At 46.4% G+C, this 12,641-nt stretch overlaps 1 protein-coding gene across 7 annotated transcripts in view; it reads left to right on the forward strand.

Annotated features, from left to right (window-relative positions):
• ACOT7 (acyl-CoA thioesterase 7) overlaps positions 1-12,641 on the forward strand; it is a 161,349-nt gene that overhangs the window by 60,427 nt on the left and 88,281 nt on the right. For all 7 annotated transcript variants that reach the window (XM_056795923.1, XM_056795922.1, XM_007492087.3 and 4 more), the window contains exon 4: positions 8,274-8,365. In XM_056795923.1, the coding sequence (XP_056651901.1) occupies positions 8,274-8,365 (92 nt within the window). The remainder of the gene's footprint in view (positions 1-8,273; positions 8,366-12,641) is intronic.

Genomic DNA, 12,641 nt, shown 5'->3' on the forward strand with positions numbered 1-12,641 from the left:
TTGAGTTGATTTCTCCTCCTATAAATGTATGGTATAGAATCTCATTTGGGCCCTTTATGTTGTCCTGATCAATTCCCAATGTCATTCCCCATAAGTCTTTTTCTTTCTCTCCCCTTGCCTGGGGATATCTAGTGAATGGAACCCTGGACTTAGAGACAGCAAAGGCTTGGTTTCTGAAGTATGAGATGTGACCCCAGACAGTCCTTTAATCTCCCTGAGCCTTCATGTCCTCACCTGTAAAGTTGGAATTTTAATGCCCAAAGTACCTACTTCATAGGGTTGTTGGAATCAAAGGAGAGAATGTGTACTGAGCACTTTGTAAACTGTAAAGCCCTGTGCAGATGTCAGCTATTTATGCTAGGCTTACACATAGCTCATGCATGCATGGAAGAGGGTAGAAGCATCCACTGTGAGCCTCATCAGCCCTCCTTCTTTCATTCCTCCATACTTCTCAGCCTTATCATCTACTTTTTTCTCTCTGTGGTGACAGAAGAAGGGATCTTTTGGTACCTTCCTAAGGCTAATCTCCTTCCCTGTCCTTTGATTCCATTCCTTTCACTTTCTCCTTCAGCCATCATCCCTCTCTTGAGGATGCCTTCCAGATCTCTGCTGTTGCCTGCCAACATGCCCTGAGCACCCTACTTCTAAAAACAGCTTCTTTTAACCCCTCGGACCCCAGCCTCTTACTGAGCTCACTTTCCACTTTCTTTCACTGGTTAAATTTGTGAAAAAGTTTCCCACTCCACTGCTCTCACTCTTTTTCTTCTTGCTCTTTGCGTAAAGCCCTGAAGTTTGGCTTCTCCCACTACCACCCTTGCAAAGCTTTTCTCTCCTTTTCCCTGTTCTTCTTCCTCTTCTATCTCCTCACCTCTGTCCCCATCCTTACAAAAGTAGATTCTGTTTGGCCTCTCTGCCACTTGTGCCATGGTTGACTTGCCCCCAGCTACTGGATGCTCTCTTGTCCCTTTGCATTAGTGACCTACTCTCTCTTGGTTTTTAACTGCTCCTTCCTCATTGCCTTCTTGACTCATTCAAGGGACTGTTCCCCAAGCATGTATTTGGCCCTCTTCCCTTCCTTTGCTCTCTACCTTGGCAATCTCTCTTATTCCCATATCTTTATTTATTTGTTACTCTTATACCAATCCCTCTGTTTCATGCATCTCTTCTGAGCTCTAGGCATCTCCAGCTGCCTATAGGACATAGCCAATTAGATGTCCCGTTGCCACTCCAAATGACCCAGATTGGGCTCATTAGCTTTCCCCCAAGTCTGTTCCTATTTTTGACTTCATTATTTCTATATTTAGCACCATAATTAATTTGGTTTATCATGTTTGTAACCATTGACTATTCCCTGCTTTTTAAAGGAAATGTTTTATTGATGGCCTTTTAAAAATATCACTGTCATTCCCCAAAGAAGCTTCCCTCGTAACAAGGTATGGGTGAGCCGGAGGATAAATCAATATGTAGGCCCTGTGGGACATATGTGCTCCATTCTGCAGCTCTGATCAGGTTCCTGCTCTTCTGTTGAGAGGGGGGCAACATCACTGCTCCCAGGCCACTGTGGGTCACTGCCTTGATCAGAATTCCAGTGTTTTTCCAGTAAGATTTTCTTGGACATTTTTGTGGTTGTTGTGATGGTGGTTTTCCTGATTCTGCTCACTTGAATCTACATTGGTTCAGGTTGCCCTGAACACTTCATATTCCTTCCTTCTGATGGCACAATAATATTCTGGCCTATTCCTATGGAAAAGTGCATTTGGCTACTCCCCAAGTACCAGCCCTTTGCCACCACAATATGTGTTGCCATAAATATTTTTTATGTGTAGGACTTCCCCTGTGTCACTTTGGATAAATGCCCTCTCTGCTTCACTCTCCATCACCCACTCACCCAGTCTGCTGCCAAATCTTGCCGTCTCTTCCAAAGGATCCCTTCTTTCTATTCATGCAGCTGATGCCCCACTTCATCCCCTCGTCATCTCTCACCTGGTCTAGTGCAGTAACCTTTTGGCTGATCTCCTCATCTCGCGGCTCTGACCTCTCCAGTCCCACTCCATCTGGCTGCTACAGTGATTTTCCCCCCAGGTTTAGGTCTGGCCATGCTCTTCTGCCCCATGAGCTCACCATTCCCTCTAGAATCAAATAGAAAGCCCTTTGTTTGGCATTTCAAGCTTTTCATGACCAGACAGACTCCCCTCTGGGCACTCTCAATCCAGGCAAATTGCCTCTTGTTTCTCACAGATGATGTTCCATCTCTCCCCCTTTGCCCTGGCCATTTCCCTTCCACTCTGGCCACCTTCAAGAATCAGTTCATTTGCTGCCCCTTCCAGTCCTTCCAGCTGGTTTTGCCTTCCCCCTCTGAGGCCACCTTCTACAAAATCTGAATTTATCTTATGTGGACATAGGCTTTCTCTCCTGTTACAGTGAGAACGTCTTGTTTGCTTCTTCCTCATACCCCCAAAGCACAGCCTAGTGAGTACTTGCTGGTTGATTGCTGGGTCAGGGCGTACGCATTGCTTATTGCCTTTACTGGTATAATTCCAGATTCTTTTTCAGAATCGTTGAACCAGTTCATAGCTCTATCAGGAGGGCACGAGAGTGCTTGTTCTCCCCAGCCTGTCTGACCATTGCAGTTTTCTTTTGTCATTTTTACTAATATGATGAATGGGTCCCGGTAGCACCTCAGAGTTGTTGCTCTTATTAATAGTGACTTGGGGGAATAAGTACAGGTCTATTAGGGGCTCCACTTTCTTCTTGTATCAGATCAGCTCCCAACAATGCCACTTGTAAACACTCTTTGTATCTTATATATCTTCCCCAGGGCTAAGCAAGCCCAGGGCTCTGCAGGCCAACTCACACCAGTGTGCATTTATTACGTGTCTGCCGTGTGGTGGCAAGCACTTCGGGGGGGTTAAGAAATATTTGTTGAATTAATGAATGAATGATTCTGCAGGCAGAGACTTCAGATGCCCATATTCAGGATTCCTGTTTTGAAATTAAGGACTATGATCGTGATCTTTTCATTTCTACTAAAACTAGCCTAGAGTCCCATGAACTTTTGGTGATATTTTTAATCACTTTTGGCCAAAGTAGTTTTCTAAGAATATAATTTTGTTTGTAGTCATCAACTAATGCAAGAGCTTTCAATCTTGGAAACGTGGAAGACTTGTAGAATGGGTCTTCCCAGCACCCCTACAGTACTTTCAGGTTACCCCATTGATTAAATGAGTCGACTCTGACGTTCTCTGCTATCTGTTTACTCAGTCCAAGTCCCAAACAAATAATTTCATTTCACTTTGTGGAAATGGAAGAGCCCTTCTCACTTTGATGTTTGACAGAATTTAAGTTGAGCTGGAGATTCCCAATAGGCTCACTGAACTGTATGCCAAGGTGCCACCAGGACAAATAATGATGATGTTTATAAAACAGGGGGCCCTTTGAATGGCTAAGCCAGGGAGTGAATGGCCTTTTACCCCTGGACCTCAGGATAAGATAGCAAGGAGGGTAGGGCTGGCCGCCTGCCAGCAGGCAGGAAGGAAACCCAAGCGAGGTCCTATGGGATAAGAGAAGAGTATAGAACTGTGTTAATCAGCCTTCCTGGGATTAGGGGTCTCCCAGGACTGCTTTAGAAGCTAACCCTTGGGGAAGCAGGCTGTCTGCCTTGTTTGCAAGAAGCTATTCATCAGGGCATCCATAGAAGAAAGAGCATTCATCCCTAGGGCCTTGTTGCTGTTCTCTGACTTGTCCTGGTCTTCTGGGGTCAGCATAGGACAGCAGAGCTGTGAACCAGGGCTGGAAGGTAATTCCTGGGCAGCCAGCCAGTGCCGCTAGAGACCTCAGAAATGAGCTGCCCCCATTCCAATGTAAACTGGGCCAGGGGGAACAATGAAGAGCATCTCACTGTTTCTTAGGATGATTCTAGGAGTGATATTACAGAAATTCAAATTTGTTATGACCAATGACAGTAATGCCATTCTCCATAACATTTGTAATTATTTTCCATACTCATGATTTTTGGGGGACCAGTTGTTCATTTTATTGGCATGATGAATTCCTGATAAGGAAAACCTCCTCTATCCCTGCAGATCATCATGCCTCTACAGTTTAGTCTTGGAGAGCTGAGAGGCAAGCCTGTGGCCCTGAGGTTCAGTGACTTCCCCAGGGCCATGGGAATAGACCTATGTGATCTCTAGGCCAGCTCTCTCCCACCACACCACCTCTACCTTTTTTATTCCTTTGTCTCCATCATGTCTGGACTCTTTCCAGAGTTGGTCTTGACTGCAGCTTTGCAGCTTCCCTTTGATGTGTCATCTTTCCCACCGAGGATGGAAGGACTGGCCATACTGGACTCTCACTGTTTTATTTGTCACATAGTCAGTGTTTAAAATATCTATAAAACTTCTTTTTAATATTCAGTTTTCTTGTCCTGAACCTAACAAATACCAAATAACTTTTCCTTAAAAAAGAAAAAAAGCAAGCTTTGTACAATAGGCACCTGTCGTTTCATGTTCAATCCTGGCCTGCTCTATAGTGTACATTCTCTTCCTCCTACCCTACTGAGAAAGAAAAAAACAAACCCTATGTTATAAACTTGTAAAGTCAAAGAAAATTCCTGTGTTGGCCACATGTGAAAAAAAAAAGCCTCAGTCTCCTCCCTGAGTCTTTCAGTTCTCTGTCAGGATATTAGATCTCATACCTACATTGTATACCCCATCACCTGGTGCTGTAATATGCACCTAGCACAGGTACATTAGGTTTGGAGCCTGGAGGGTCTAGGCTTCCCCCTCTCAGCTCCTACATTTACTAGTTAGTGGACCTCAAAAGTCACTACGTTTCTGCTTCTTTATCTTTAAATGAATAAAGCGGCATTTCGCTCACAGGGATATTATAAAGCCCAGAGGGTCAGTTTACCTTGACCAATCCCACAAGGCCTTATCTACTATTCTAGCCATCTCTTCCATTGAATTTGACTAATATCTATTGCCTGAGCCATATAATTTGGCACATGATGATAAATTGTTTTGTGTCGTTCTTTTATTGTTTCTTGTGTATACATCATGTTAGTTTTTAAAAAAAATGAATTCTTCAAGAGCAAACACTATCTCACTCTTAAAAAAATTTGAAGCAGTGACTTTTTTGGGGGGCGGTGCAACATCTTTACATGTACACTGCTATAAATTTAAAACAAAGCAGTGAAACATTGTCACCACCCTGAGCCCCTACCAATGACTCTGTGTGAACATACCAGGTGGTTCATAAAATCAGAGCAAAAGACATTTAATTAAAATAAAATGCAAAATAAATAGCACAGTACTTCCCAAACATTATCTCTGTCAACATGGCGGAGAAGGAAAGGAGTCATATCACACTCTAGACATGGTGTTAGAAGTTAGTGTCTGTAACAGTTTCTGCAAAGACATTTTCCTTTCAGTCTTGGTGGTATCTTACCCTTTTGTATCTCTTCCATCGCGTGAACCATAAGACTGGGCCCAGATGGAATAGGTACTCATAATATTCCTATTAGTTAACTAATTTTCATTTGACTGGAATGACTTTAAAATTAAAGTTTTGACCCAATTACAGAAGCAGGGCAAATATCTTTGCACATTTTCTTTGAAATAGTTTCCTTTCCTTTTTCCTTTGAAGGTACATGCTCTTTGTGTAAAGTTTATGAAAAATGTGTAAAAGGAAGACCCTTGTCCCATGTGTCTCCTGTTAGTGGAATCCTGGCTTTGTAAGCCCTGCCTTCTTTCCAATCAGAAATCTTCATTACAAAACCATGAAGCATATTCACTCTGAGACAGCCACAGAAATCTCAACTATTGAGAATGTTCATTTGTCTATTAAGAGTGTCAAAATATTTAACTAATGTGGAAGTGATTGGGAGACAATAGCTATGATGGCTTTAAGATTTTAAACAGGATCTTTTCAGAATTTCAGTTTTACATCTTTGGATGCTTTCCTTTAATTATTGTGCTTTGTTTACATCATTTAGATCATTTGATCGGCTTTGGCTTAGAAGAGATCCATTCCCAGTCGTCACGGGAACCAGCTTGTCAGAAGAGTGTTAGCTGAGTCGAATAGTAAAGCTTTATTCCCCAAAGCAGGCTGTCAGATTTGCTCCCAAGTCAAAATGCAGTGGAAATATTTTTCCTTATTATTAGTCTTTATAGTTGTTCTCAAACAGCGAGGACACTTTCTCAAAATCACACAATTGGGTTTAAGTCAAGTGGCTGATGGGCCAGAACACTGGAACTGGGCTGCAGGTCCCAGGGGAGCCTGGGCTGCTCGCCTTCCTCTGGGCTTCCTTTTAATTGTGCAGCTGGGACTCAGCTCTGTTTAGTCCAAGAAATAAACATGAAAAGGCCTGTGAGCATCTTGGTGGAGTGGGCTGGAGGGGGGGGGGGGGTCCTAGAGGCCTAGAAACCCCTGTGGCCTGGGCACCAGAGGACCTGGGATTCTGCCCCTTTCCCTGATTATTCCTGGTGCCTTTCGTGTTTTACTAGATGCTGGACCCTCCAGGTTCCAGTTACCTAAAGCAGCCTTGCCAACACTTCCCCTGGACTGCCAGCCCCCTTGGATTCTGCTGTCCCAGGAGACCCTGAGGGGATGCCTGTGGCCTAAGGCTAGTGGGCACATGGCTGCTTGTAGAGGTAGCCTGAAGTCACACAGAGACATCTCCCTCCTCACCAGCTGTCCTCTGGCATGTTGTGCAAGTCTTACACTGTGTGACGCATCACTCAGAGGCAGGCAGCTTCTCTCTTCCCATCCTCTTCTCTCCAAGAAGTCTGACAATAGAATCCGGGTCTGCAGGAGCTTGCCTGCGAATCCAAGTTTTCAGCATGATGTTTCCGACTTTGAGGAAGTTCCTGGAGTGGAGGGAATGGAACTTTGATGATACTGGTTCTAAATGTCTATAATTTTGTGGGTAATTGGTTTGGAGCACCAGTGCCTTTTTCCTGCTTTGTAAAATGGTACTCTTCCTCAGAGTCTGTTCTGGCCAGGGAGGAAGCTGATCTGAAGGGCCTAATGAGCTTTTCTAGCTTGCAAGCAGGCACGTCCGTCTGTCTGTCTGTGCAGAGGCTGCGCACACACAGTAGCCATTCCCCAGAACTCGCCTCCTGGCTCTCTCCTCTATATCTCTACAAGCGTTTGGGGTGGGATTGGATCTGGGATATCAGATCCCCGGGAGCTCCCTGTAAGCAGCTTCCTTCCCTCCTTCCAGCCTTATCTTTTCATTCTTAGCCAAAGCACGCTTCAGATAGTTTCCCCTTTGGTTGCCCAGGGTTCCACAGCAGTGAAACAGAACACCATTGAATGGGGCAGGCTGTCAGGGTCGAGGAGAGGCCCCTCCCATGGAGGTCAAGAACTGACCAGGGTCACTCGGGTGATGTCAGAGATGGGAATGGTCAGACTTCCGAGAGCCTGCTTTGGGGAATGACGCTTTTCCCTTCCACGCAGCCCTCTAGTCACTGTTTTACAAGCGAATATTTACTGAGTAGTATGTGTCACGTGCCAGGCTGTCTCTTCTCTTTGAGTCTGACGGCTGATGGATGGTTTCCCTTTTGGCAGCGTTTAGACTGGGGGGAGGCAGGACGAGAGAGGGAGAGGCAATCTGGCAGGAGGCCTCCCGTGTTTCCGCCTTGTTATAGAAAGTTCTTCGGTAAGGAATCTAGAGCGAGAAATGGAGTGTTGGCTTAATCTGTTTGCGGAGCGGCGCGGGGACCTTACGGCCCCCTCTGACCCCTCTCTTCTCTGCACGGCCTCCCCGACGAGGCCTTCTCCAGGCCCAGATCCGCTTCGGGCAGGGCCTTCCTCAGGAAGGAACAGCTGCAGTATGGCCTACAGGCCTTGCTCCTAGGAGAGAGTTCACGGATCTGAGCTGTGGGGAAGCCCGGGCCTTGGACCTGAGCTAGTTCTAGAAATCATGTTTTAAATGACCTTATTTTTATGGGTGTGTCTTGTTAGAGCCATTTTGCCTTTGTGTAGATTATACATGTGATCTATGCCACGCACCCCTTTTGTACCCACGGGGCCATCCTTCAGGGGCTCCTCAGTGGCCTAGTCAGCAGAGCACTGGGCCTCGCCGTGTGGCCCTGGGTGGGTCACTTAACCACCATTTGCCTCGGTTTCCTCAACTGTAAAATGGGGAGAATAATGGCACTCGCTTCCCAGTGCTGATTTGTGGCTGAGATCAGGTAGGTGAAGTGGATGCCGCGTCAGACCCCTCTGTTCCTCTCCTCAGAGCTTTACTGATCCATCTTCCTTTTCCCAAGGTGTGAAGAAGGTGACCAACAAGGCGACGCTCTGGTACGTGCCTCTCTCGCTGTCAAACGTGGAGAGAGTGCTCGAGGTCCCTCCTCTGGTGGTAAGAAGCTGCATGGCGTGTGGGGGTGGGGGGCATTTCTAAGCCTTGAAGCAGGAGCTTTCCCTGCCCTCCCCAGGATCACAAGGCCATGTTGGCCTTCTGTGGGGCAGCTTTGGCGAGCTCCATAGAAGAGGGGGCATGAGGAGGCCACCCGGGATGTCCCCAGGGTCCAGATCATGACTATTGGATGGCTCAGGGGCTGGTGGAGGGCTGAGGGTTCATCCCCTGAAGCCAGGCTGGCAAGGAGCTGGGCCCTCTCCACACAGGCAGCGGGTGCTCTGTCCACTGCAGGTGGGCCCTGGGGGAGGGAGAGTCTCCCAGTAAAGTGGCCTTAAGAGGCCTCCTCCACTCCTCACCAGAGACTAGGCCACTAGGTGGCATGGGGCAAAGATCCAGTCCTAGATGCGGAGTCAGGAAGACCTGAGTTCAAATCCTACCTCAGACACTAGCCGGGTGACCCTGGGTGAGTTACTTCATCTCCATTTGCCTTTTGCCTCAGTTTCTTCACTTTGGGGATGGGGTTGATAATAGCATCTCTCTGGGTTGTTTAGCAGAACAGATGAGATAACATATATAAATGTGTTGTGTTTGATGGAAGCTTATGAATGAATGATGTGAAATGATAATGAAATACTCAATGAAAGCTAGTTGTTTTTGATGATCATAATTCATATCAGGAATGAAATTGTAGATGCTGCTATTGTAGATCCTATTAACACTATTTTTTTATCTCAAAGAGATTTTTTTATTTTTTATTTATTTTGAAAATTTTATTTAATTAGTTAATTTAGAATATTTTCCCATGGTTATATGATTCATGTTCTTTCCCTCCCCTTCCCCAACCTCCTCCCATAGCTGACAAACAATCCCACTGGGTTTTACATGTGTCATTGATCAAGACCCATTTCCATATTTTTGATATTTGCACCAGAGTGATCACTTAGAGTCTACATCCCCAATCATAGCCCCATCGACCCATGTGATCAAGCAGTTGTTTTTCTTCTGTTTCTGCTCCCACAGTTCTTCCTCTGGATGTGGACAGCATCTTTCTCATAAGTGCCTCAGAATTGTCCTGGGTCATTGCATTGCTGCTGGTAGAGAAGTCCATTACATTTGATTGTACCACAGTGTATCAGTCTCTGTGTACAGTGTTTTCCTGGTTCTGCTCCTTTCGCTCTGCATCACTTCCTGGAGGTTGTTCCAGTTTCCATGGAATTCCTCCACTTTATTATTCCTTTTTGCACAATAGTATTCCATCACCAGCATATACCACAGTTTGTTCAGCCATTCCCCAATTGAAGGGCATCCCCTCATTTTCCAATTTTTGGCCACCACAAAGCGCAGCTATGAATATTCTTGTACAAGTCTTTTTCCTTATTATCTCTTTGGGGTACAAACACAGCAGTGCTAAGGCTGGGTCAAAGGCTTTTAGCACTATTTTAAAAACTGTTACTGTTAATGCCAAAGCCCTGGCTTGTGGGGTTGGAGGGCCTGCATTCCCTCATCTTAGAGCCCTGCTGGCCCCTGGCCCCCCCTGCTTGCCTCTGTGCTCTTTTGCCTGGATGATGAGGCCCGAGTACCCTTGAGGGCCTGGTGGTGTGGCCCGGGGCCATGGGCCATGGGCCAGAGGCATCGAGCCATGATCCCAGCCTGGCTTGCCCCAAGGCAGACTCAGGGCCCTAAAAGGGAAGAGCAATGGGGTAGGGAGGAGCGAGTCTGCAAGCAGCAGAGTGACTGGCCAGGGGTCTCCTCCCAGTGTGTCCTGGGGGAACTTGCCACCCCCTTCCCCCTCTAGGCTGTGGAGGTCACAGTGGAGGCCCCACAGCCTCTCCCCACTCCCGCGCTTTCCTTTAGAGGTCAGGCTCTCAGCACCATCTCCCAGGTGCAGGCAGCCATTCCCCATGTGGCTTTGTGAAGCTGCCTTCTCTTTTTAATCTTCTTTGTCGTAGGATGCAGGGAAAAATGCATGTTCAGAAATGAAGGCGATGTTAAAGCAAAAAAGAGTTGAGATTTTTGAAAAATGAAGGGAGCCTCTAGGTAGTCCCAGGGATTGAGCGTTGGGCCTGCAGTCGGGAGGATGTAGGGGTTCCAGGCTAGCTTGTAGTCTTTGAACCCCAAGTGTTCAGCCCTCACTGCCCTTCTGTCTTAGAACTGGTGTTGGGCCAGAAGGGGAAGGTTTGAACGTGTGTTTAGATTAAGCCAAGGGAGTCAATCAGTGGGCAAAGAAGATTCTGATTTCACCTCGTGACTTAAAAGGACAGCATGAGGCAGTGTCTCTTGACTTTAGGAAGAAGCTCAGGGTTCGAGGGTTGCTTGAGGAGCTCCTGGGGCAGGGGGCAGGGGGAGACGTGTAAAACACTCATAGAGCTAAGCTGTAGACAGGCTAAACTGGAAATATTCAACGCAGGAAGGCCTCGAGTGAAAATGAAGGGAAATTGCAAAAAAAAATGAAGATGGTGGATTTTAGCCAGGGCTTGAAGAGTTCAGGCATCCAGGAGACAGAGGTGAGGAGGAAGGCTGTTTCAGAGCCCAGGGACAGCCAGGGAAGATGCCGAGAGGTGGGCGATGGAGTCTCTGCTGGGAGGCAGAGCAAGAAGGGAGGCCAGCATCATGGGGTATATGGGTGGGTAGGATATAGGCTTAGTTTATGAAGGACTTTGAATATAAATCAGAGGATGCTCTGTTCGATCATTTAGAAAAGAATTACTTTGGGTTCTTAAAAAATATTCTGGAGGGGCAGCTGGGTAGCTCAGTGGATTGAGAATCAGACCTAGAGATGGGAGGTCCTAGGTTCAAATCTGGCCTCAGACACTTCCCAGCTGTGTGACCCTGGGCAAGTCCCTTGACCCCCATTGCCTAGCCCTTACCACTCCTCTGCCTTGGAGTCAATACACAGTATTGACTCCAAGACGGAAGGTAAGGGTTTAAAAAAAATATATATATATATATATATTCTGGACGTAAATTTGAGGGGAGAGTCATCTCCATTTCAGATAGACTCGCTGAACTTTTTTCTACCTCAAATTTACTAAGTCTGACCATAACTGGAATTTAATGTGGCCCGACAGCTCACTAGTCAAAATATTTGTTCTTTCAATTTGATCTATAATTCTCTTTTTCAAACCCTTACCTTCTCTCTTAGGATCAGTTCTAAGACAGAATTGCAGCAAGGGCTAGGCAATTGGGGTTTGTTATTTGTGCAGGGCCATATGGCTAGGAAATATATGAGGTCAGATTTGAACCCAGGACCTCTCATCTCTAGGCCTGGTTCTCTATCCACTATGCCATCTTGCTGCCCTGGTCTTTAATTTCCAAAACACCTTAAGGTAACACACCATAGGCATTCTCTGTTCTGGGATATAAAAACCAGTTAAAGGAAGCAGCCATATTTAGCCTGGAAAAGACTTAGGTATTGGAGTTTGGGTCGAGGAACATGTTCGCACTCTCAAGAGTTCACGTGGACGGTGCTTTAGGCGGTGGTCTTGGCCCCAGAAGTGGGCCCGGAGCAATGAGATGGAGTCACAAAGGGACAGATGTAGGATGGATGCTAGGAAAAGCTTTCTTTTTTATTTATCTATCTTTATTTATTTATTCCAATGACATATATAAGTTTTCTGAAGTTATCAGATCAAATGAGTCTTCCTCCTGGAGCTGGCAGGTGATTCAATCTGGGATCTCTGCACTCTCACACAGAACATCTCCATATAAAACCCAAAGCCCCAAACATAAGCCACATAAACAAGTGAAAAATGGGACGCCGTGATCTGCATTCCGACTCCAGCAGCTCTTTTAGGAAAAGCTGCCCCACAGCGGACTAGGTGCTTGGCACGGAGGTAATTCCTGTTCTTTAGGGAAGAGTGGAGAGCCGTGGGTCAGGCCTGGCTAGGAAGCATTCGCCTCTCCCGGGGGTTGGCCTAGATGACTATGGGGGGTTTTTCCTCCCATTCTGGGATTTAGAACGAGGATTCCCATGAAGCAGCCTTCCAGGAATGGTGCGGCCTATTGGAGAGACTCGGATTCGCTCGGAGTTGGGACGACCCTGCCTCCACCTTTGGCCCTTAGTGATCTGGTGGCCCTTCTGAGCCTCAGCTTGCTCCTCTGTAAAGCGGAACTATTTCTAGAGCCTGGATCAGCAGATAATGAAGTGCTTTGCAAACCTTAAAGCCCTGGTTGACTATTGGTAGTCTTCAATCTGGTGTTACTGTAGAAACGAGAAGTTTCTGGGGATGCTCAACAAAACAGATTTCAGCCCTTCTTTCTTCTCTTAAAAAGACAT

The sequence above is a fragment of the Monodelphis domestica genome, chromosome 4 (assembly GCF_027887165.1).
Source record: "Monodelphis domestica isolate mMonDom1 chromosome 4, mMonDom1.pri, whole genome shotgun sequence".
Taxonomy (NCBI): domain Eukaryota; kingdom Metazoa; phylum Chordata; class Mammalia; order Didelphimorphia; family Didelphidae; genus Monodelphis; species Monodelphis domestica.